This window comes from Hemicordylus capensis, chromosome 15, assembly GCF_027244095.1.
Source record: "Hemicordylus capensis ecotype Gifberg chromosome 15, rHemCap1.1.pri, whole genome shotgun sequence".
Taxonomy (NCBI): domain Eukaryota; kingdom Metazoa; phylum Chordata; class Lepidosauria; order Squamata; family Cordylidae; genus Hemicordylus; species Hemicordylus capensis.
Window position 1 is genome coordinate 13,878,997 of NC_069671.1, and position 24,562 is coordinate 13,903,558.

General features: G+C 46.9%; 2 protein-coding genes across 9 annotated transcripts in view; one reads left to right on the plus strand and one right to left on the minus strand.

The window, feature by feature from the left end:
- Positions 1–10,940, minus strand: part of ORAI1 (ORAI calcium release-activated calcium modulator 1) — a 43,675-nt gene extending 32,735 nt beyond the window's left edge. Inside the window, exons 1-3 of one of the 2 annotated variants that reach the window (XR_008312529.1) lie at positions 10,507–10,940; positions 7,026–7,105; positions 2,694–2,733 (exon numbers count right to left, since the gene is read on the minus strand). The gene's annotated coding sequence lies outside the window, so the exon portion shown is untranslated. Of the gene's footprint in view, positions 1–2,693; positions 2,734–7,025; positions 7,106–10,506 lie in introns of those variants that run through there. The other variant, XM_053280192.1, reaches the window with a different exon arrangement.
- KDM2B (lysine demethylase 2B) overlaps positions 1–24,562 on the plus strand; it is a 69,385-nt gene that overhangs the window by 11,323 nt on the left and 33,500 nt on the right. For 3 of the 7 annotated variants that reach the window (XM_053280168.1, XM_053280169.1, XM_053280170.1), the window contains 5 exons: positions 822–1,000; positions 2,692–2,798; positions 16,507–16,600; positions 18,249–18,402; positions 18,719–18,834. In XM_053280168.1, coding sequence (XP_053136143.1) covers positions 822–1,000; positions 2,692–2,798; positions 16,507–16,600; positions 18,249–18,402; positions 18,719–18,834 — 650 coding nt within the window. Of the gene's footprint in view, positions 1–821; positions 1,001–2,691; positions 2,799–8,823; positions 9,021–11,974; positions 12,593–14,939; positions 15,680–16,506; positions 16,601–18,248; positions 18,403–18,718; positions 18,835–24,562 lie in introns of those variants that run through there. The other 4 variants (XM_053280173.1, XM_053280171.1, XM_053280174.1 and 1 more) reach the window with 4 other exon arrangements.

Below are 24,562 nucleotides of genomic sequence, written 5' to 3' on the forward strand. Positions count from 1 at the left end.
TAGAGGTGGGGTAGATTTCAAGCTTACAGGATCCTTTTTGTCTTTTTCCAGAGCCCCCAAGACCTTCCACCCAGTCAGATGCAAAATGCTGACCGGGGGGTGGGAGGAGGGAGGGGGGGGAAGCGCAAAATGATGGAGCCTGGCAGGTCTACTTACTGGTCGGTCTGCAGAGTTCAGACTGGTAGCCCTGCAGTAGGAATAGAATACTTGCGGTGCAGGAGGTGAGAACCATTGCCTGACTCCTGGGGTAAGATCAGATAGGACTTTGGGATCCCATAGACCCTCTTTGTCTTGCTGCTTCCCTCACCACAAGAAGGTGGTACTTACGGGGGGGGGGGGGGGGAAGAAGTATTATAAAGGAGTATCATAGCTGAAAGGAAGAACATATGCAGAAAGCTCCAGGGTCAGTCTCTGGCATCTCCAGGTAAGGTGAGAAAGACCCCCGTTGAAAATCATGGAGAGTTGCTGCCAGTCTGCATTGACAGTACTGAGCTAGATGGACCAAGGGTCTGACTCAGTAGGTGGCAGCTTACTGTGTTCTTACTGGGGAGGTCCCACATGGATTGAATGCAGGATCTCCCTAATCCTGGGAGATAAAAGCACTTTTTAGCAGCCTGCTCCCAGTCGTTCAGGGTGGAAGGTATCATCTGAGCAGATCCAAGGGAAGGTTGGTGCGAGGTGACTGCCTTTTCAGCTTTACTTACATTCTCTGGAAGTCTAAAATTACAGTTTCCCAACCCATCCCATTCATTTTAAGAGATTTTATAAGGAACTAAAACTTTGTGTGTTTCCCTCATACCTATGCAATGTTTTTTGCCCAGGGAGCCGTCGGATTGTGGACGTGATGGATGTGAACACCCAAAAGGGCATTGAGATGAGTATGTCCCAGTTTGTACGATATTATGAAACCCCAGAAACCGAGCGGGAAAAGCTGTATAATGTTATCAGCCTGGAATTCAGTCATACGAAGCTGGCAAACATTGTCAAGCGCCCCAATGTGGTGAGTGGTGCCGTCGTTGGGTTGGTATTGATTCTGGATTTTGGTTCAATGTGTGCTTGCATTTGTGTGTGTTGAGTCTACTGTAGTAAGAATGCAACCTCTAATTGACTAATCAGTTAGATTAAATCCATTAAAACCCTTGCTAACTGACTAAAAAGGCATTCCTACCTTTTAGGGCAACGCAAATTGCTTTGTTTTAAAATGTCAGTTATGCTGAATGTAAGTACTTCTATGAGCTGCAGATACCTGGCATCATTTTGACTTCTTATTCTTTTGTGCTGTTATATGTTGCTTGCTTGCTTGGTTTTATTGTATTTTAATTGTGCTTTATATTTATTTGTTTATCATATTTATATACCACCTGATTTCTCTCTCTCTCTCTCTCTCTCTCTCTCTCTCTCTCTCTCTCTCTCTGTATGTGTGTGATATTATGTATTTTTGTTGAGTTGCACACTGCTTTGAGCATTCATTTGGAAAAGCAGTACATAAGGTTAATGAATAAATTAACTTCTTGTCCCCTCTTAAAAATGGGGTTCATTCCAGCTAAGTTGCAGGGCCTGAAACAGAGCATAGGTGTGTTTGTGCGAATTTAGTATCTATAGAAAGATAATAGGCTTGTTCTCATGACCCTAAACAGGGAGAAGCACCCAGCCAGTGTCGGAGAAACATATGTGCTCCCGATCAGCAGTCGTGTGCACGCAGGGTAGGAGAAAGGGAGAGTGATTGTGTCGGAGCCAGAGCTGGGTAGAACTGGGTAGAATAACCCACATTCTGTCTCCCGCAATGTATCGAGGGTGGATGAAAAGATGTCCTATCCAGCTCCCACATGATCAGTCTCCCTCCTCTTCCCTTCATTTTTGCATGCACGGAACAGCTGATTGGGAGCACACATGACTCTTCTACGCTGGCTGGATGATCCTCCTACCAGGAAAGCCAGAATGAGCTTAATGTAGATACGGGAGGACCTCGTTAATCGCAGGTCCAGCACTTGCAGTTTCCTGTATCTGCAGTTGGATAATTAGCACCTGACCCCGGTATACGTGGGAGGAAACTGGGGGTGGGGCGTTGAGGGTTAAATCCATGGATCAGAGTGGCCAGAAATGACATCAGAGGTCATTTCTGGTTGCCATGTTGACTGCTGGAGAGATTTGGAGCCATTTTATGGCTCAAAAATGGGGCAAGAACCACAATTTCTGGCCAGTTTTCGGCACCATGGGTGACTGCAGCATGGTAGGGCACTTGGGCGGGGGTCATTTGGGGGTGATTGCAGGGGGGGGGGATTTGTGATTTTTAGCATCCGGGAATGTAACTCCCCAATACCCTGTCCACACACCCCACCCCCTGTGGAACAGAACCCCCGTGAATAATGGAGTTCTCCTGTATATGTCCCTCCTCATCTTTAAGTCCCTCATCATCTCATACTGCATGGGAGATGGCACTGGTAGACCCCTCCTGTATTCTTCCAAAGAAATCCACATGGCTCTGTGGTTGCCAGGAGTTGACACCGACTTGACGGCGCAACTGTACTTTACTTTTAATTTGCATGATGTATACTGATTATGGAGTTCAGCACTATTTCCTGGTACAAAATGTGGACTGAGGCACAATCCTGCCAGTGTCTTGGTCCAGTTCTGGGAGAAAAAAATCTTCTTCCAACATTTCTTGACTGCTACCCTCTGGTGGCTTTTCAGGTGGACTTAGTTGACTGGGTGGACAACATGTGGCCCCATCATCTGAAGGAAAAACAGACCGATGCTACCAATGCCATTTCAGAGATGAAATACCCCAAAGTTAAAAAGTAAGTTGATTTTTGCTTCTTTAGAACTCACAATTGCAACCCTCTCTGTTTAATTCCTGCTGGTCCTGAGCTTTGGTTTGCAAAGGAGGTTTGAGCTATTGACAGAATAATATGGTCTGGAGCTGGCCGGACTGTACCACTTCAGAATTTTAGCAGGGGGCTGCAAGTCTGAATGCACTTTCTGACGATGCTGGATTATAGGCAGCCAAAGCAAATGGAAGCAGAGTGTTCACAGGACTGGAGGCCAGCATCACTCAGGACCCCAGAAGTCTCCCCTCGATCCCATTAACAGTTTTCTTACAGTCACCCTGTAAGCTTTGTGACTGAGCAGGGATCTGAACCTGGGTCTCCCTGGTCCCAGGCTAACACAGTTTAGCCTCTGCACTGCGCTGGCTCATGCCATGGAGTCCAGGTCACAGAGATCCTTGTGTTCTTCTGTTAAAGACTCCCTGCGAGTAGAAAACTAGTCCATAGGGATCAGCCTGGGCTAAAATATGCTAGCTTTCTACTTGAAGAGAATGGTTGGTTTGGGGTCTTTTTTTAGCGGAAAGGATCATTCAGAATTACAATCACCTCAATCTGCTACATGTGAAATCCATACTTTGGCTTCCTTGGGATTCTTTCTCTGCTTCGAAATATTGGGTTGGTTTCTGTACTTCTGAAAACCTTATTTCTTTTGTGTCCGTATTGTGTATTGGTGTTTTTGCTTCTTTAAAGCCATAGTTTGGATTCTTGCTGTTCCCCGAAACACCCATGGTGTTTCATTTTTCATTTTTAAAAGTGGAAAATAATGCTGCTAAGAATGTTTGGGATTTTCTCAATTCATCTCTGCTGGAACATTTTAGAGAAGAAATATAACAATGTGAATGGCTATTATTTGGGTTTTTCAAGACTTGACTATGGAGATGATTGGAGGAGTGGGAACTGAACAGGACTGAGACTCCCCAGGCTGTAGTTGGGATTGTTCCAAGTTGTGTTCCAAATTGTGTTTGGATTCTGGAATATTGCTGATTTTTGAAAGGTGCTATGTTGAATTGTATAATGCGCTAAAGGTTTGTATGATTGATGTATTGTAGCGGTGGTGGTGAAGCCTCTGGCAGTGGCAGGTTCAGTTACCTGTACTTCATAGAGGTGCCGGCCAATCAGAAGGACCTTTGATTATGAGAGCCAGTGTGGTGTAGTGGTTAGAGGGCTGGACTAGGACCGGGGAGACCCGAGTTCAAATTCCCACGCAGCTATGGAACTAGCTGGGTGACTCTAGGCCAGTCACTTCTCTCTCAGTCTAACCTACTTCACAGGGTTGTTGTGAGGAGAAACCTAAGTATGTAGTACATTGCTCTGGGCTCCATGGAGGAAGAGCGGGATATAATAATAATAATTCTCCTGTGGCCTCAGATAGAAGCAAGGCAAGCAAATGATTCTAGTGTTTTTAATTTTAATTATTTTGCATAATATATTCTGGTTTTGCCCTGCCCCATGCCACTACCAGCCCTGCCACTCCAGCCTCTGAGTTTAGCAGCAGTACTTTCAAACATATCTTCACCACCTTAAGGGCTAGAAACTTGGTCTTTGTGTGTTTTTAATGGAAGCTGAAATTCTCGGGAGGTTTGATTCTGTGCCCAATAATACCACATTCTGCCCCTCTTCTCCACACTGGTGGAATTGCAATATCCATGCAGCTCTTGTAATCATGTATGCCATTAGCAAGCGTGCTATGCTCTGTTTCTATATCTGATGCTGGACTGGTTCTCTCCTATGGAAAGCAAGCCAGAAAATGTGATGGTGGTTTTTGCAAACATACAGATGGTGCTGTCAGATACAAATGTTGACTTTGGCTTTAGCCTCCAAAGTTTTGTGTCGGGGAGGGAACGGGGTTAGTGATTGCTCCATCTGCCGTGTCAGTTCATAGGCTGCCCTTGAGAAAGTGTTGGAGACCAATCTGGATTTGTCCCGTTAACTCTTCCAAGAGTGATGGACCTTCCCCATTTCCCCCCCACATATCATCCCCACCGTTTTGTAAATGTGCTGAGTATTGTAGCAAATTTAACCTTCTGCCATTGCAGACTTCCAGACCAATTCTGGACTCTGTTCAAGTACTTGTTTTGACCTTTCAAGACTCAAACGACCACGGACGGGATATCTGAAGGGCTTCCTTCCCCAGTATGAGCTTGACTGAGTGTTAAGACCTGCTGGAGAAATCCTCCATGTCCCACCAACACCCAATGTGCATTTGGTTGGAACACGAGAGAAGGTTTTCTCTGTGGCTCATGTCCAGGCTGTGGAATTCTTTCCTTATCCCATCATTAGTGATATTTTGCCACTCTATTAACCTCTTCCTGTTCCTCCTGGCTTGGTGTACATGTGGTGTTCAATAGCCATTGTGGTTTTTTGAATGCTCCTGGCTGGCATTCTCTATTGTATGCTAATTGCCACTGTAATTTTGGGACTGAGGAGATGCATTATTTAATTCTTCTTATTGCAGTGTGTGTTCTTATGTGGTAGAAGATTCTGTTTGGAATCTGGAATATTGCTGGTTTTTGAAAGGTGGTACTTTGAATGTATAATGCACTAAAGGTTTTTGTGATCGATGTATTGTAGTGGTGGTGGTGAAACCTCTCTGGTAGTGACAGGTTCCGTTATCTGTACTTCATAGAGGTGCTGGCCAGTCAGAAGGACTTTTGATTATGATTGCCTGTTCTGCTCTGACCTGAGATAGAAGCAAGGCATGCAAATGATTCGACTGTTTTTAATTATTTTGCATAATATATTCTGTCTTTGCTAGCAATGTACAGTGTGATGGTGCATTTTTGAACACTTTATTGAAAAGGAAAAGGTAGAATGTAAATATTTGTAATCAAGAGATAATGTTGCAGGCCCCATAGCCAGAAATTTAGCAGTGAGTGGGCTTAAGGGAGCAAGGAATGACTGGAGATCAGTAATTATGGATACCAACCATAATTACCGTCACCTAAGATGTTACAAGTTATTTAATTGTGTTTCTTATTAGTGAGCAATTGAGTAAGATGCAGTCTGCACACGTTTCCTTATATTTTATCCAGTTAAAACACTTGCTTTTTTCAGGGCTTGAACACTCAGGGAGGGTGCCCAGAATATTCCTTTAAGGGGCCATATTTTCAGAGCCTCTAGTAACTCCAGCTCTGTATCTGGGCCTAATTGTAAGACCTCCATCCCCAGCCTCTGAGATGATACTGAGGTTTCTTGGACCAACCCAACACACATTAAGGTCATTGAGAGAGGTCCGTTTCCGGATGCCGCCAGCTCATCTGGAGGTGACTCAGGAATGGGCCCTCTCTGTAGTTGCTCCTGGGCCCTGGAATGCGCTCCTTATAGACGTTTGTGGTTTAACATCTTTACCAGCCTTTAAAAGAGCCCTTAAGACACACTTTTTAAAGCCAGGCTTTTAGTAATCTTTGAATGTTTTAAATTGTTTTAACAGTTTGTCTAATTTTGTTTTTGTTGTGTTTATTTTTGCGAACCACCTGGAGCCTTTGGAGTCAGGTGGTATATCGATTAACTAAATAATAAATAAAATAAATATATAGTCTGCTGTCTCCTAAGGGCTCGGGGTAGTGACAGCATTCACCAAGGCTGTTCTCACAAGCATCTTACTGAGGCTGTTCTCACAAGCCTGGGCTTGGCTGCCCGTGACCGTTAACCCAGGCTCCAGGATTGTGTGATGCAGAGATGGGCGGCTAGAGCACACACACACACCCCGGGTGGGGGCTGTCTCCCAATGCACCGCGCTCATTGCGTGGTACATTGTGGGATTTCTCCGGCCTCGGGAACACTGCACCAGTTGCCATGGCTGCGATCATGTGCACGGCGGTGCAGCACAGTTGGGGCTAGTTCAGGATCATCTGTGGGGAAGTTAGGCTTAACCCTGCCTTCCCCTCGCCTGCCCATGCGATCGTGTGAAAGGCCCCACTGAATTTATCTAGACCAGAGTTACACCACTTCGGCTCTCCTGCAGATGTTGGACTACAAGCCCCATCATCCCTGACTATAGACCACTGTGGGTGGGGGTGATGAGAATTGCAATCCAGCAACAGCTGGACTGCAAAAGGTGGTGCAGCCTTGATTTAGGCAGCTGGGGAAAGGATTAAGTCCTTGTCACATATTAGAAAACTCCCCCACAGAAATCAGTTCCATGGGAAGCAATTAACATGCAAGTCCCCAGTCTCCACGTTCAATCCACATTTCACTTACTGTGTATGTTGTGCAGATGTTTTGCTTCATGTTTGCATGTTGAGAAGCCATAACCGGTGGAGTCTTCTGAGTTTGTGTACCTGGAACAAATGAACGAAAAAAATCTGTTTTACAATTACATGTGGTGATCTATACGTGGATGTTTTTGTTGCCCTAATGGACTGCATATTTTATCATGCTACTCTTTTGTGTGTTTTCATAATTCCTATTCAGTCATTGCATTTTGAGTGCGTACAGGTGTCAGCACACGCGTATATGTTTTTGTATGAAAGACAGTAGATGTGTTCGGGAAGAGAGCTGGTCTTGTGGTAGCAAGCATGACTTGTCCCCTTAAGCTAAGCAGAATCCACTCTGGTTGTATACAAAAGGGAGATTAGAAGTATGAGTGCTGTAAGATATTCCCCTTAGGGGATGGAGCTTCTCTGGGAAGAGCAAAAGGTTCTAAGTTTCCTCCCTGGCAGCATCTCCAAGATAGGACAAGATTTTTAAAAAAAAAAATAGGACAAGATTTTTTTATTGAACCAACAAACTACCAAAGCATACAGTACGTTGCCAAAGCACAATTATATACAAAGTGGTTGTTTGTACATGATATATCTACAAAGATTTACACACCAAGATAGGGCTGAGAGAGATTCCTGCCTGCAACCTTGAAGAAGCCGCTGCCAGTCTGTGTAGACAATACTGAGCTAGATAGACTAATGGTCTGACTCAGTATATGGCAGTTTCCTATGTTCCTATGTTCATCTGAAAAGTGAATCTGACCTCAGGCTCCTTCAAATGCAGGGTACAGTCAGAGAGTGTACTACTGTATGTTTGTTGAACATGATGTGTGCATAACTGTATATGCGTACACCACACACAGATTGTACATTGCATTAAGACGTTAGGCTGTACGAGTGGACAGCTATAACGTTTTTGTGTGAATGATTGTACCTGTGTTCATTTAAACAGTGAATCTGGGTACAGGCTCCTCAAATGCATGGCACAGATAGGAAATGTACTGCTGTATCTTTGTTCAACGTAACATGTGAATGATTGTACCTGTGTACACTGTATACCAGCATTGAACATAACATGTGAATGGGGCCTATGTGTTGAACATAACATGTGAATAGGGCTGTAATGTTACTTTAAAAAATTATTATTATTATTAATTTACATTTTATATCCAGCTCTTCCTCCAAGGAGCCCAGAGCGTACACTACATACTTAAGTTTCTCCTCACAACAACCCTGTGAAGTAGGTTAGGCTGAGAGAGAAGTGACTGGCCCAGAGTCACCCAGCAGGTCTCATGGCTGAATGGGGATTTGAACTCGGGTCTCCTCTGTCCTAGTCCGGCACTCTAACCACTACACCACGCTGGCTATTAGTCCTATTCAGACACGATGTTGTACATGTGTTTGTGTGAATGACTGTACACATGTTCATTTAAAAAACGAACCCTCTTCAAATGCAGGCTACAGATGGGAAGTGCACCGCTGTACGTGCATTGAACATAATCTGTGAGCACGTGTACCTGTCTGTGCGGGTGCATACTGTACATAGACTGTACATGCAGTGCACATCATGTGTGGAAAAAAACCAATTGTTTTGCTGTGGGCATAGAGCTGCTCCGAGAGTTTTGGCCGAAAAGCCCCTTATAAAATTTAAAAGCAAGGACCTCCAACACCACGTGGATGTTGCCGACGGCTGGGCAGGGGTTTGATTTGCGTGAGGAACGGCCCTCGGTTCTGGCTCTCTGCTTGGCGTCTTCTAATCCGCGTAGACGAGGTTTCTCTTTGTGGCCGGCCTGCTTCCTGCTCCTAACGCAATGGAGGGAAAAGTTGCGCTGCTTGACATGCGGGGAGGGGAGCGAAGGGGGGCCCCCCAGGGTATTCTTCTCAGAGCCCAAAGTGGCGTCTCTGGGCGGGAGATTCGTCCAGGGAGCCCTATCAGCTCTCTTCAGGCCAAGAGAGGGAAAACACCTCCATCTGTGGGGCCTCCAAGCTGGAGGTGGGCCTGAGGAGAAAGAGAGAGGCCTAGGAAGATGCCACATCTCTCCTCTCGTCCTCTGGGATAACGTTTTCCTTTCTGCCCGGCTAGTCTCGTTAGCATTTTCGGCTGCCGTGTCGTTCTCGGGGGGGGGGGGGTGAGTGTCTTTGTGGGGTGGGATGGGGGCGGAGGTAGGCGGTGAATGGGAATAAGCGGCCCCCTCATGAATGTGCGTTACGTGGGACCCCACGTTCCGGATAACGTTCACCCAGTGAAAGGGAACGATACGAGAGCGGAGACTCCGTGATGCAGAAACGGGCCGGCCTTTGAATTGTTTTCAGGGCCTCCCCCCCGCCACCCGTGTCCAAATGTCCTTCCCTTCAAAAGCAAAGTCCGTGCTCCCTCTCGGTCTGGCGGTGGTTTTGCGACAATTTGAGCTGCAAGCCACAGTCCAGAATTGCCGCTTTCGCTCCTGGTGCCTCACTTGCAGACTAGTCTCGTGGAGCGTGCGTGATGTCTGGAGAACTGGTACAGTTTGGGGTCTGTGGTCCCCCACCCCCCAAAAGAAAGAAGATAGGCTAGAAAGTGGTTAAGAAAGACCCTCCTGCATACTTTTGCACATGCCGCTCTGGTATCTGGGGGCAACCCCGCACTAAATATTCATTTTTTAGAAGAAAATAAAATTTTAGGAGAGCCAGCGTGGTGTAGTGGTTAGAGTGCTGGACTAGGACCGGGGAGACCCGAGTTCAAATCCCCATTCAGCCAGGAGACTTGCTGGGTGACTCTGGGCCAGTCACTTCTCTCTCAGCCTAACCTACTTCACAGGGTTGTTGTGAGGAGAAACTCAAGTATGTAGTACCCCACTCTGGGCTCCTTGGAGGAAGAGAGGGATATATAAACGTAATAATAATAATAATATTTGTTTTCTCTATCCTGCCCTAGAGGTTCAGCGCATGTTACAGTCGAAATGGACTGTCCTGTGGTAGACGCGTCCCCTTAGCTAAGCAGGGTCCACCCTGGTTTTCATATGAATGAGAGACTAGAAGTGTGAACACTGGAAGATATTCCCCTCAGGGGATGGAGCCGCTCTGGGAAGAGCATTTGCAGGTTCCCAGTTCCCTCCCTGGCAGCATCTCCAAGATAAGGCAGAGAGACAGATTCCTGCCTGCAACCTTGGAGAAGCCGCTGCCAGTCTGTGGAGACAATACTGGGTTAGATAGACCAAGGGTCTGACTCCGTATACGGCAGCTTCCTGTGTTCTCGTGTTCCCTTTTTACCTCACAATAACCCAGGGAGAGTCTCTTCTCATTCCTTGCACGGAAAACGCTTCTGTGTAAGAATGAGCATGAAACCCAGAGATGTGGAAAATTGCACATGACAATCTTGGAAGGGCCTTTTAATTATTCTTTGGCTAAATGGGAAGCTCTGTTAGACCCAAATTTTCCAGCCTGTGTACACGCGGTAGTGAAAAATAGCTGTGAAATCACCAGAAGCTACGAATACATACCTTCCATGTGGTAATGACGTAACGGGGTGAGGTGGTCGTCAAAGATGTTGCTAAGAGTTGCTTCTGTTTCATTACCGAGTAAACATTTGAACTTGGATCTCGGACGGCTGAACTTGCACTATTTCGGTTTCACTATTGCCTGCTCTAGGTGTGTCTTTGAGGTGACAAAATGTTGTTGGTTGCTGCCGCAGGCCATGAAATGTAGTTGTGGGACATTATCCAATTAAGTCTTCTACACAGCTGATGGTGGTTGTTTTTTAATGTGGAACAGGGGCGTAACTACTATTAGTCAAGGGGAGGCGGCTGCCTGGGGGCCCCCACACCTCGAGGGGCCCCCCAGAGAGGCAAGTCACGTGACTATATATTGTGAAGTGTGTGTGTGTGTGTGTATCAGCGAGGGGCCCACTTTAAAATTTTGTCTCTGGGCCCACTCCAGCCTTGTTACGCCCCTGATGTGAAATGTTGCTCTGCCGGACCTACTTCCAAGCAGCACTGTGGGGCTTTAAATAATAATGTACTGTTTTAAATAAGAAAAACTGACATTTTAAAAAATAGCCGAAGCCGCCATTTGGAGTTCCATTCCCGAAGCCGCCATTTGGAGTTCCGTTCCCTCCCTGGCATCTCCAAGATAGGGCTGAGAGAGATGCTTGCCTGCAACCTTGGAGAAGCTGCTGCCAGTCTGTGTAGACAATACTGAGCGAGATGGACCAAGGGTCTGACTCAGTCTATGGCAGCTGCCTCTGTTCCTATGAGTTTCCACAGTGTGCTTGTTTTCATGTGTGAAGGATTGTTTACATGGAACATCAGCAAAAATAATCACTTTTATCCAAAAGGTTTTGCTTGTTGCTAAGATTTCCATATGTGGTGGATACATGGCAACATTTATACCAAATTCTGGTGCTCCTACAATTAAATTCTAATGGATTTTAACCATTCTCTGAAGAGAGACCTCTGGCTTTTATGGAATGTGTGAGCACATGAAGGATGCTTGTCTAGAAACCATGTAAATCCCAAACTTGAAGCAAAAACTTTGAAGCAAAACCTTGAAGCAAAAACTTGAAGCAAAACACCCCTGTGTTCCTTACAGCAATGTCAGATAGTGTCAGCAACAAAAGAGAGCGAAAACTGCCATTTGGGAACTGATTTCCCCCCCCCCCTTTGGTCTCTCTTGCTTTCTCTCTGGTTTGCCATTACATGTTGGCTTGTGGTTTTTAGACATTAGGTTTCACCACTTTACTGGTGTTCACCTCCTGGATGGATGGAAGTCAGAGTTATACTTTACACACACACACACACACACACACACACACACACACACACACCCCGCACGGAGCATTATCTGCCGGGATTTGGGAGTGGTTTTATGGTCTGAGCTCAGTGGTAGGAGTGGCTTGGAAATGCCAGAGAGAGAAAAGGCTGAACCTACAGCAAGAGACGAGGCACTGCTGAGGGTAATGATTTTTGTATGTGTGCATTTATGTGTGTGTGGTTTGCTTTCTTGTAGATCTGCTTTTCTTGAGGAGTTTGAATGAATGTGTGGCTTGCGCCTCTCTCTGGCAGCATGTATATGTTTGTGCATGCCTCTCTGTGTTCCTTGCATGATGCTACCTTTCGCTGTGTGTCCCTGTCTCAGAAGTTTCTTGTGGGCTTGTGTTGGCCGTATGTGCCATTTATCTTTTCGTGTGGTGGATTTGGGTGTTCCATGGTCACACGTAGCCACAGTCTTCCCCCCGCCACCTCTCTTGCACACCTGCACCTGTGATCTGTACATGCTTCTGTGCACATCACTGCACTTCACTTGTGAATTGGTGCACTAGGGTGAACTTGTGCTAAATTCTCCATAGCAGAGGTTGAATTAGGCTAGTGTGTACCTCCCTGTTCTGAAAACAGCTGTGAAAAAAGAAGGCACCACTGAAACCTGTAGGTGTGCAATTCAGAATGTAGCATTTAAAATAGGACACACAATTGCAGGGGGACAGGATAGGACAGAAGTCCTGTTTTTATTTTGTACTTTGCCAGCACCTGTGGCCTTGGGCCATCCACCATTCCATTTCTCTCTGCTACAGTCATCCATTTCTATGAAAAGGTAATTCTGCACCCCAATTTTCCACTGAGTTGTAGATTTCCACGTCTGTTTCTTGCATACTTGTGTAAATCCACTGTAGAAGGAAATGTGTGCATAGTATCCCTTGGGGAGATTTTTTTTTTTTTTTTAATGTAAAGGACAATCTTAGGAGCGTGCCAGGCAAGGAAACCTCTGCCCACACACCCACAGAGACGACGCAGGAAGAAAATAACACCCACAGAGCACAGGGACAGCCTTTTTGGCACTACGGTATTCCAGCATATGTGCATGCAGTGTTTGCTTCTAATTTGGCAGCCGACGCAGGAGCTGACACAGATGCAGCTTGAATCCTTCGAATGAGTGCCACACAACTTCAGCCTCAGCTAAATGGTCGCGTAGAAAACACCCAGCATCTTGTTTTCTGCATTTAACCCCGCTGCTTCAGTGCCTTCCCAATTTTCCTTGACCTTTGCAGGAAACCAACGAAGCACAGGACAGCTGCTAAGCACTTTTTAGGCCTGAGGCAAAGTCGCAAAGCAAACTTCCTAGGGTAAAAAGCAGCAGCTCAGAAAAACAGTTTTAAAGGCCATTGAATTAAACATCTGAAGAAGGTGTGTGTGGAATATCTGGAAAATTGAGTACAGGAGTCTGTGTTAATGAGAAACAAAGGGGTGTTTTGCAGGCATCTGTAGTTCAAGGGACATAAAGTTTCTTCTTTTTTCCTCTCCTCCCTGCTCCCCTGGACTTCTTGGGCACACAGGGCTGTGCGTTCTTGTTAACGTGTTCCCGTTCAAAGGGAAATGCACCTGGATGTGGGGTGGTGGATATTTTCCCTCAGAATGGACTCTTAAACATTCCTGGCTGTGGAGAACCCCCTTTGAAAAGTTAGGCTTTCCCTTCCCGAGCAAAGGAGCATCCGTTTGGTGATGAGAAATGGCTCGCTGAGACTGGAGTGGGGTGTAAGATTAGCCGCGCTGCGCTGAACCGCCCATGTGACTGCAGCGTTATGTTGGGAGGAAGCTGTAGAGGTCAACGCAAAGGCATTTCGCCAGAGACTGCATGGCGAAGGAGAGCTTTTTCAGATCCCTAACCCTTTCGTCAGCGGCTGGTGTCGAGCAGAGAAGCATCCTGTGCTAGATTCACAACAGAAATTTCAGGACAGAATGAAACGCTTTGCATTTGGTCGGGGTTGGCTGAGAGAAAGAAGAAAGGAAACATGCCACAGATATTTATAAAGGGCCTTTAAAGGACCTGAACTAATCCCTGGTTGGAAAAAATAACTGTTCTTAGGACTTATGGGGGAATTGTTTAGCAAAACTGCCTTGTTTAGAAGAAAGTCCCCATGACTCAGTCTCTCTCTGTGGCCAGTTCCAAATGCTTTGGAGATCTGTTCCAGACTAAAGTGGTTGAGCCACACTCCACTGAGACTGTAGCTTTGCATACACGAGGTCCCTGAGTCCAGTCTCTAGTGGAAGGATCTCAACTTGGAAAACCTGAGACCCTGGAGAACCATTGCCAATCAGAATAGTGAGTACCAGGCTAAATAAACTAAAGCTCTGACTCAGTATTAAAGGTCAAGTGTGCCATCAAGTCAATTTCGACTCCTGGCACCCCCAGAGCCCTGTGGTTGTTTTTGGTAGAATACAGGAGGGGTTGACCATTGCCTCTTCCCGCGCCATATGAGATTGTGCCTTTCAGCATCTTCCTATATCGCTGCTGCCCGATACAGGTGTTTCCCATAGTCTGGGAAACATACCAGTTTTAGGCAGCTTCATATGGTCATTTCTTAAGTAACGCTATTGCTTATAGTAGTTATTGAGTGTTCACATTTTTCGTAATCCCTACATTACCTTTGTAGGATATTGCAGACCATTTTACTCCCTTGTTGGAGGCTGCAAATAGTGACTTGCCTAAGGCCTTCCAGTGAGTTCATTCCCGATGGGATGTGTGGCTGATGTGCTCATAGGCACTGCATCTACCCTAGTTTGAGCCTACGAAATAAAACAAAGCAAATTGTTTGCAACTGTCAGGAACTTTTGCCTGTCAGCCTGCAGTTCTAGGCTGACAAAAATCTATGCAGACTGTTCATTCATGTTGTTTTGTTGTCTTTGGGATGACTGAAAATAATATTTTGTAGAAGTATTTTGAATTATTATTATTTTTTTAAAAAGCTTTAGAAACATTTGGAAACAACCTGTGCTTGTTGATAGCTACTTTCAGACTGTACCATTCCCTCTGACTGATTTGATTAAAAGTGATTTCATGCTGAAGTTGCTTGCAGAAACCATATTGGTTTCCAGTTCAGTAGGGCATGTAGGCATGTGAAATGAATTTGTAGGCATGGAAAAGGCCAGCTTATGCAGAGTGTGGAGGAGTGAAAGGACTCGTATTTTGAAAAGCCTGCACAGGGAGGTCAGAATCCAACATCCTTATGCCTGCTTAAGCCCACTGATTTCAATGGGGCTTACATCAACTGGGTGCTGGATTTTAGCCTGATAGTCTTAACAGCTTCTTGGGCTCTCTGTGATATTTCAACACACACACACACACACTCACACTCATGCAGAGCTTTTTATTTTTCAAAAGCATCCGAAATATCCCCCAGGGTAGGAAAGAAGAAAGAAATCTCTCGACTGGCTTCAGTGCGGTTGAATTCAAGAGTGGGGAAACAGATGAGGCTTGCATTTGTGCAAGGAAGGCTTTTTAATTGCAAGGCAGAGGAGGGGTGCTCGGTGGGTTCCCTCCTCCCCATTCTGCAAATTTACTGTCTTCATGACAGCATTGCGTATCACTCTGTCAATTCTCAGCACTGGATGAGGTTGCTAGGCAGCAGCCTCTTCTGTTTCCCAGGACTTTCTGATTTGCCAGCCTCCTGTAGGCACATGGTAAGGCTCTTCCTAGCCTATCGACTGGAGGGACTTTTGCATGCCGTCTGCATACTGCCAAGATCCTGTACCTGAAATGTGATGAAGGGGAGAGAAAGCACCGGAGCCTTTTCCAGGCAGATTGTGCTCACTTGTCCTCAACTCCGTGAAGGAGGTTGAGAGAGAGAGAGAGAGAGAGAGAGAGATGCAAATCCTGATCCAGCAACCGGAACAAGGAAAAGAGGTTAGTGGGTTAAGTGGTGTGTGTTTCCTGCCTTTGCGAAGGTGCCCGTGGTGAGTATGAGAATGGAAGCAGTAATTCAGCCATTAAGTACAGATGGAAGCTGGAGTATCAAGAGGAGCCATGCAGAGAGAGGGGGAGCTGTGTGCCTCTGTAGCCGTGCGCTGTTGTGAAACTGCTCTCGCAAACTCTTGCAAAGAGGGCATGGGGAAAGAGTGGATTCAGTACTTTGCCATTCCCTCCGCGGATTCTTTTCGTCCTCACGCTTCCTCCAGAACCGAAAAAGAGAAAACAGGAGTACAAGAGCAACTCATTTCTCTCTGATGAGGCTCTCTCTTAACCGTCCCTTGCCAACGCAGCAGCACCGGTAGCAACTGGAGATTTGTTGTGCTTTAGGTTCGAAGAGGACAGTTTAAAACTTTGTTCTTGGACACCATTTGTAAAGGACTTGAAGAGAAGCTTGTGGTTCCAAGGCGAACTGTCGATCGAATCACTTTGCAAGTGAGAGCCGAGGGCAGTGTGTGTAGCTAACCAGTTTAGCTGTAATTCCTTAGCTTGTTGTTGCTGAGTGATTTTTCAGCCAGATATCTTAAATAAATAATCCAGGATCGCAAAGACCATTTTCCCCCTCTAACGGAAGTGCAGATGTTTGTATCTTCTTAAAAATTAACCTGTTCAGAGGGTTGATGAAACGTGGTGTTACTGAGGGTTTTTTTGTTTTTAAACACATGTCGTTACTGCTGAACACACATTAAAAAGCTTGGATGTCTCCGTTTTTATGGGAAATCCTGTTTGATGCCTATGTTTTGTTTTGCTTTAAATAATTGCAGGTACTGTCTGATGAGTGTGAAAGGATGTTTCACAGATTTCCACATTGATTTTGGGGGCACTTCAGTTTGGTATCATGTTTTTCGAGGAGGGAAGGTAAGTGGATAAAATGTCTTCATGCGGGGGTGGGTGGGAACGGGGTGGTGGTGGAGGAGAGGGAGTCACTGTGCTGTTTGATAGTCGCCGTTTTTCAGCCCTGACCAAATCCTTGTAATCGCTTACGCTCTAAAATCTTCAGAAAATCGGCTTGGTCAGTGGAAAACGCTAAGATGGGAAGGACATCTTGCTGCTGCACAAAATAAGCACGTTCAGTGTTCCATTTTTAAAAATCTATTCTTAAACCTGTTCTCTGGTTTTGGTTTTTTGGTTTGTTTGTTTGTTTTACTTCTCCAGGGTCACTCCGAGCAGCTCAAGTGATTTAGAAATGACAGTATAAAAACACTAAAATTGCCAATTTATTTAAGAAAACCCTGTGAGAAAAAAACGAGGAACCAGATGAGTCGGATCAGCCATCTAATAACAAACTGGTTCCTAACTCTCATGTGTCTGATGGAAGACAATTCCTTCCACTTAGTTCAAGTGGGATCCTTCTGAAGGCTCAGTCTGGGTGGTGTCTAGTATTAAATATATAATGGTTCACATTTTATAGCCACCACACAACTGGATGTAAATGGAGAAATGATGGTGGTTTTGCACTTGGGATTCTGCACTGGGGCAGGCACCCTGCCCAGCCTAAAATGAGAAAACACCCTGGAAGTTTTAGGGGTCGTCTTTCAGCTCATGCACAGGGCTTGGGGCCTATCTGGTGTGCTCTCAGCTTGTGTGCCCCATTCCTAACCACTGCTGAGTGAGTGGCAGGGATTTCCCTGCTCCCTAAGCAGCTTAGCTAGGAAGGATCCAACGGATCGAGTGGTCATCCAGGATAAGGGTCTGAAGCAGCCACTGGAGAAATGGCTCAAACCAAGGAGCAAGCCTTGAGCTGAGGGTTTTATAGAACGTGTTGGACAGAGATTGGCCCTTGGGGGTCAGCTGACAGTGCTTAGACAGACTGGTACTGCGGTCTAGATGGCGCCCTCAAGCCCAGAGCTCACTCCGCCAGGCCTGTCGTGGAAATAGAGCACGGATGTGCAAGAAGCAAAGAGCAGGACCTGACTGTGGGGAGTCCTGGTTTTGAGATCCCCTTACCACTGTAGAGCAGTGGTGTGATTGATCTGATGCGCTTGCTGAAACCTTTGTATGTCCGGGTGCAAGTTTAGTACCTGTCTCATTTTGGCATTATCGTCTTCTCCATTTTAAAGTTATGCTTTTGAATTCCAGTTGCTGCAATGTAGGCAAAGGTTCCTGCCTTCCTGTCCAGGTTCTGGGCTTCTGGGAGGTATCAAGTTGGCAGGGCTGCAGAAATCCACTGGTCTACTAGACTGTGATGAGTGCAAAATGAAGCCTGACGAGTGAACAAAGTCCTGATGAGCAATGCACCAGCATAGTTTGACGAGCAAAATATTTTGTCTGGCTGATAAACTGAGCCAACATTTCTTCACCCCTGCATATTGCTTCTGTTGGAAACAGGACAGGGAGCCACATAAGCTTTTGGTCTGATCCAGCAGGACCTGGATCCCTGATTATCTTAAGTCCTGCTTCAATTGACATGCTTTATCTTTTTGTGTTCCACTCGATTGGACCCGCTTGGAAGCATTGATCTAAACCCAAGTTCCCACCTGCTAATACTACTCCTGACTATTTCTAGATCTTCTGGTTGATCCCTCCAACTTTGCAGAACCTAGAACTCTATGAGGAATGGGTTCTCTCGGGAAAGCAAAGCGATATATTTCTGGGAGACAGAGTGGAGCGATGCCAAAGAATTGAGCTGAAGCAAGGGCATACCTTCTTCATTCCTTCAGGTAACTCTTTAAGGAAGGGAGATCTGCTTTCAGACTTCTCCCCGTTACTGCCCACCAGACTTCAGAACCAGGCTTCCCAATGGCCACAACTCTGGGAGGGGCCCAGGCTTCCAAATGGCCGCCTTGTCAGGCCTTCCCATTTGCTGCACCAGGTTAAAAATCCAGACGCAGCTGGGGAATTGGTTTCTTTGGTGTTTGCTCCCATCCATGCTTCAGGAAAGCCACCCTAGTTTTTGCTATGTTTCTTTTCTGGGACGGTCTTCTCAGTAGGAGTGTTCTTTTTCTCTCTCTTTTGTTTCTCTCGCCACCTTTCCAGGGTGGATACATGCTGTTTATACTCCGGTAGATTCCCTGGTCTTTGGCGGAAACATCCTACATAGCTTTAATGTTCCCATGCAGCTTCGCATCTACGAGATTGAGGACAGAACCAGGGTAAGGATGTTCACGTCTCTTCTGTCTTTGTATGGGCATTAACTGGATGGTTTGGTCTGAAATGCGAGACACAGAAGGTACCAGGATGCCTGGAAGGAGACAGGTAACTACCAAAAGGAAACGCCTGTCATTCTGTGCTCTGTTGGGTGAGGCAAGAGTTCTTTAAACCTTATCGGCCTAGCACTGTGGTTGGGTTGCTGGCTCCACAGTGAAGAGGCACAGAATTGAGGTCCAGGGCAGGTTGTCTCTGAGCATTTGAGAAGCATTGAAAATGTGAGCGAACCCCCTGCAGACCTCCTGCATCCCCTCATTTGAGGGCCAGGCACCCCCACCCACCCACCCACCCCCCGGTATCTTGCAGGGTGGCAAGTGAGCAGGAATAGGGCCAGCACACCTTTCCAGCAAGATATGTGAGGCTGGATTGATGTTCCAGCAGTTTTCAGCCAGCTGTGATCCTCCACCAGTTCCACTTCCTACTTTCCCCTGTGTGGCTCCTAGCCACGGGAGAACGAATGCTGTGCCAAGCGAGGCCTAGCGCAAGCCCCGTGATCAGCTGATGGGTGCTAGAATTGCCAGAGCAGCGCTAAGCCCCACCCCTTGTTTCTGATTGGTTCCCCAGTGCTGGGAGAATGTGGAATAGTGGTTTCTCGCAAAACCCTGTCTTGATTGGCTCCCTGACACTTTGTGTGAATACTAGCAAATCACAAAGCCCCGCCTGTTGTTCCTGATTGGCTGCTCAGCAAGAGAACTGAAAACTTATTGCGGAACCCTGTCCTGATTGGCTCCCTGACACTGTTGCAAATCCTAGCAAATCACAAAGCCCCGCCTGTTGTTCCTGATTGGCTGCTCCAGCAAGCGTTCTGAAAATGTTATATCCACATGCATCACTGGCTGTCACAGAAGGATCCAGTTCACTGGATCGGGGTGTGGGGGGCATTGTGCCCTCAGCCGCCCCCAGATTTGGCATCCCAGGGACCTTGAATGCCCGTCGGAACTGGACGACACTCCTGCTTCCCCTTTATAATGCATGTTTGGGAGAAGAGATTCCCTGTGGGCACACGGAACCAAATTCCTCCGTTTCCTTTGCTAAAGATTGGATGCCACTTCAGCTCGATTGGAGGGAGCTATTAATGTGTGTGATTACAATTTGGAGATGTGAGTTGTGTTGTGGAGGGGAACTGGGAGGGGGGATGTCTGCAAGAGAATAAGACGCACTGAGAACTGATGCAGTGACTAAGAATGTGATTTTTTGTTGTGGGTTGGGGTGGGTCAATCATCTCAGCTATGAAGCTTTTAGGTGGCCTTTGGCAATCTACCTACTCTCAGCCTCAGCTTCCCATCTGCAATATGGGGGTAACAGCACTGTCCTACCTTACTAGGTTGTTGTAATGACGACTGAGACCATGTTTGTGAAGCACTTTGAACACTCTCAAGCGCTGTATAAATGCCAAGCGTTAGTATCCATTATGACAAATTCGTACGTGGTATGTCCAGGGATCTACAAATTTAGGCTTAGCTGACTAGCATTATTTGTGGTCGCCACCAAATCCTCTCTCCCCCCTCAGATCCGTTTCTGGCACACAGGCAGAGGGCTTAGGAGAGAAGTGGGTCTTCTGTCATCTGCCCTGGGAGATGGAGGTGGTAAGAAACAAGGAGAGCCCTCTCCTGTTGCTCAGAAGGGATCCCTGCTCTTTCTTACCATCTCAAAAATGGCAGTGAAAATGAGACCTCTGGTGAGGAGGTGTGTGTGATGTTGGGTGTCCTGCTTGCCAGACCGCTGAGGCCACTCACCACTGGTGAGCTGGCAGGTGGATTTAGAGGTAACTGGCTATGTCTGTTGGCAGCTGTTAGCAGTGGTAGCGAAATAAAACCTCCCTGTTCAGAGACAGTGTACTGCACTATGGAACACCATGGTTGCATATCGGCTGCATGCAGCCCTGGGAGGCCTTTTTGCTCACAGGCCCTTGGCAGAACCCAGCAATGTTCATGCTCAGTTTTTGAAGGAGATTTTTATTTTTATTTTTTTGGCTTTTGTTTAAAGGTAGGTTTATTGCCTTCACAGCTGCTAAGAAGATCCTGAACTGTAAGTGCAGAAAATCAGTATGATCCAAAAGGAAAAAGAAATCTGCGGTGTGGGATTCAGATGGGGACCATGGCTCAGGAGGAGGGAAGTTTAAGCCTTCTACCCCATACCATTGCCCCAATAAAAACTCTTCCTCCTGAAGGTGGTGCCTATAATGGCTTCCCTGTGCTCAGTCCCAATCCAGATCCCTATCACCACCACGGTTGCAGTTCTTTAAAAAAGCAATGATGGATGGAAATCATGTGGCCTCCTGTGTGTGGTCCTAGTCCCCCCAACTTGCAAGGAATGAAGTGTAGGATTATTGGCTTGCCCTGTGCACCTCCTCATTTCTTCTCCAATGAAAATATTGTCACTGAGTAGCCAGCACTTCTGCCCACATCTCCCCGGAGGACTCCCATTTAGGGCAACACCTGCAGGCGGCTTCCTCCTGAGTATTGATCTTTACATCGTGTGGCCAGCCATGGAAACGTCACGGCGTGCTTCAGAAAGCAATTACTGCCAGCACAAATGGAGAGTGGCGTCCAGGTAGTGCTCTTCTCCACTCTGGTTTCCCTCCCACTCACTGTGCTTGAGCCTGCCGGGTCCAGCTTGATCCGCTTTGATTGCGAGTGTTCAGAGCCGTCTCTCTTTGTTTGCCTTGTCAAATAAAGAGAGGTTGAGGCTTTTCTCGCGGGCAGCCTAACCCTGCTTGGGGCAGCCCAGGCAGGGCTAGGCTGGTCGTGAGAAGCGGCGGGGTCCTCGCGGTTCCCTCCGTTCCCCTTTTCGCCGAATCCCCTTCATGTCAGCAATCTGGCCACCCAGAAGGGAAGTCCAGGAAGATAGTCCACAATACAAACTGGGCTGCAGAAACGAAACACGGCTCGGAATAGTTCTTTATATCAGGCTCGGGCTGAAAGCTGTCGACACGAGGGTTGACAAATGTTGTCTTCCAGCAGCTAACAGAAAGCTGCTGGCGTGCTTTATAGTCCAAGCTGATAACTCTCAGCTGGCAGGGATTCAAGGCTTATCAGCCCTCTGCGAGAGGTGTTTACTCCTCCTGTTAGTTTCCAGCTGTGCTCTCCGCCTTGTGACATGCCGTTGCTGTGGAGTCAGTGGGGGTTGCCCGCACAGCTCATCTTCTAGTCTGTCCATTGCTGTCTCTGCTGCCTCAGACTGTGGTGCCTGCTCTGAAACATCAGCTGGACCTTCCTCAGCCGTCTCTTGGGAACTGACAGCTGGGCTCTGCCCCTCAGGCACCCCTGCATCGGCTGAAAGGCTGTCAGCTTCCCCTTCTCCCTCACTATCTGAGATCGAGGGCGTGACACTTCATAACCCTGGCTTTTAGCCGAGGTTAAGGTCGCTCTTGCACCCTTAACCTGGCAACCAGGAATCATGTGCTACGGGAATCCCCAATGCAAAGTGTGTGCTGCGCATTGCATTGAGGGATGCCTAGAGGCCAGAGCAACAAGTTCCGGCCCCAGATCCCTCCGCCCTGCTCTGTGCTGCACGGAGCAGGGCTGTCCGTGTGGGCACACGGGAGGCACGCCAAAGCCGACCTGCTTGGACGTCTGGGGGGTGGGAAGGTACGTGGAAAGCAGCCTTCTCCCCGCCTGCCCAGGACGATCGTGAGAATCGCCCCCTTGACTTGTCAAGTCCATCCGTGGCAATGCTGATGCATAGCTTGGTCAAAGTAGCTTGTATATCCCCATATTGTGCTAATTCTAGGGCCAAGAATCTTGACTAATTTCTCATAGCCCTTCAGTGGCCACAGTGGGGTTAGAAGACAGTTGGACAAGCTGATTGCTGGTACTGCATTACGGGTAAGACTTGAGTCAGATTCTTAGATCCTCGCTTCCGCCTCACTTTCCCATCTGCAGTCTGGCCTACTTTAAAGGGTTGTTGTAGGGATTACTGAGTCCCGGGGCCTGGTCTGGGATGCCAGCCGCAGTGGCCAAGGGAGTGATGAAAGGAGATGTACCCAACAACATTTGGGGACCCCATGTTGGGAGCCCCTGCCCTAGAGACATGCTTCAGCGTAGTCTTGGTGGTTCACCCCACAACACAGCTGTGCGCTGACCTCTGGGCTCTTGGTTCTAGTCCTGGCCAATCCTCATAGTTCCTTGAGAAGCTTTTAAAAATATATTATTTTTGTAAAAGTCCCTGAGCTAACTAAAAAATAAAAATCACTTTGAACTACAGAAGCTATCCTTCCCCAGTGACGATCCATAGACGTCCCCCCACCCCCGCTTCGTTTTCAGAAATAATTAGAAAAACTTCAGTGGGCTGTAAATTATTGATCAGAGAACTTACAACTGGAAAGCATCAATTAAATCCTCTCCTCTCAGCCCCTTCTGGGGCTGACTTTATTCCTTTGATAGGGGATCTACAGTATTGGGATATTAAATGGGACCGTTTCAGACGTTTGGGTTTTGCGATTATTTCATTTCCTGAGTAACGGCAGGCTGTCTGGGTTAGGTCAGGCAGATGGTGGCAGCGGTGATCTTTGACTGCCTTGATCTTTCTTTGAAGGGAGAGAAAGGGAGTAACCTCCTCCCCCTGCAGCTCCCCAAACAGGTGACTTCCACTGATGGAGCAAGCCCATCTGTTTTTTGGGCGCATTATGGACCTGATTCAGGAGGGACTACCCTGCATGCGTGCCTCCTTGTGTTCTGGAAGAGCAGTGGAAAATCTGGGGAGAGAACAAGCACCGGTTTGCCAGAAAAGAAAGTGGGGAGACCCAAGATGCATGAAGTAGCTGTTTACTTCAGTATTCAAAAAGTGTCTGAAGTGTGTTGAGCGGTTCGCTCTTTGTTGGAAGCCTCTCTCAAACGAGTAACACCATGTCAGATAATAATCTATAAAACATACAGTATTCCAAAGCTTATGTCACCTTAAGTGGCGCAGCGGGGAAATGCTGGACTAACAAGCAGAAGGTTGCCGGTTCGAATCCCCGCTGGTACTATATTGGGTAGCAGCGATATAGGAAGATGCTGAAAGGCATCATCTCATACTGCGTGGGAGGAGGCAATGGTAAACCCTTCCCGTATTCTACCAAGGACAGCCACAGGGCTCTGTGGGCGCCAGGAGTCGAAATCGACTTGACGGCACACTTTACCTTTACTCCGAAGCTTGCTTAGTGTTTCAGTAAGGTAGCGGTATCATGTGCCTCCAGACCTAATCTCTGGGACCAGTAAAAGCCCAATAAAGTATACTCCAAATGCACTGCTCAAGAATAAAAACCCTGTAAGAATAACCTAAAATCACAACTGCAAAGAGGTGGGGTGGGGAATCGACCAGCACTGGAGTCAATAAACAGTTTTAACGTTGCTCCAAAAAGACAGTAGTGATAGCACCACACTCCTGTTTCTGAGAAAGGGAATTCCACCAGTTAACAAGGGCATCCTAGTCCACGGGCCAGCTGGGGTGGCCAGTATCATCTTCTGGGGGAACAACTGCTCCTTGTGATTTCTGACACAATCTGCACCCTAGAGATGGAAAAGAGATGACAACATTGCAGGACTTTCAGCTTTCTGTGTGCCGTTGTGCTTTTATTTTCCTGACTATCAGACCTGCAGTGGCCAAAATTGCAATGCGGCTTTAAAAGCTTTTTGAAGTTTTAAAAACCACAAAAAGCTACTATAAAATCTTATCTGTGTTGCCAAAGGA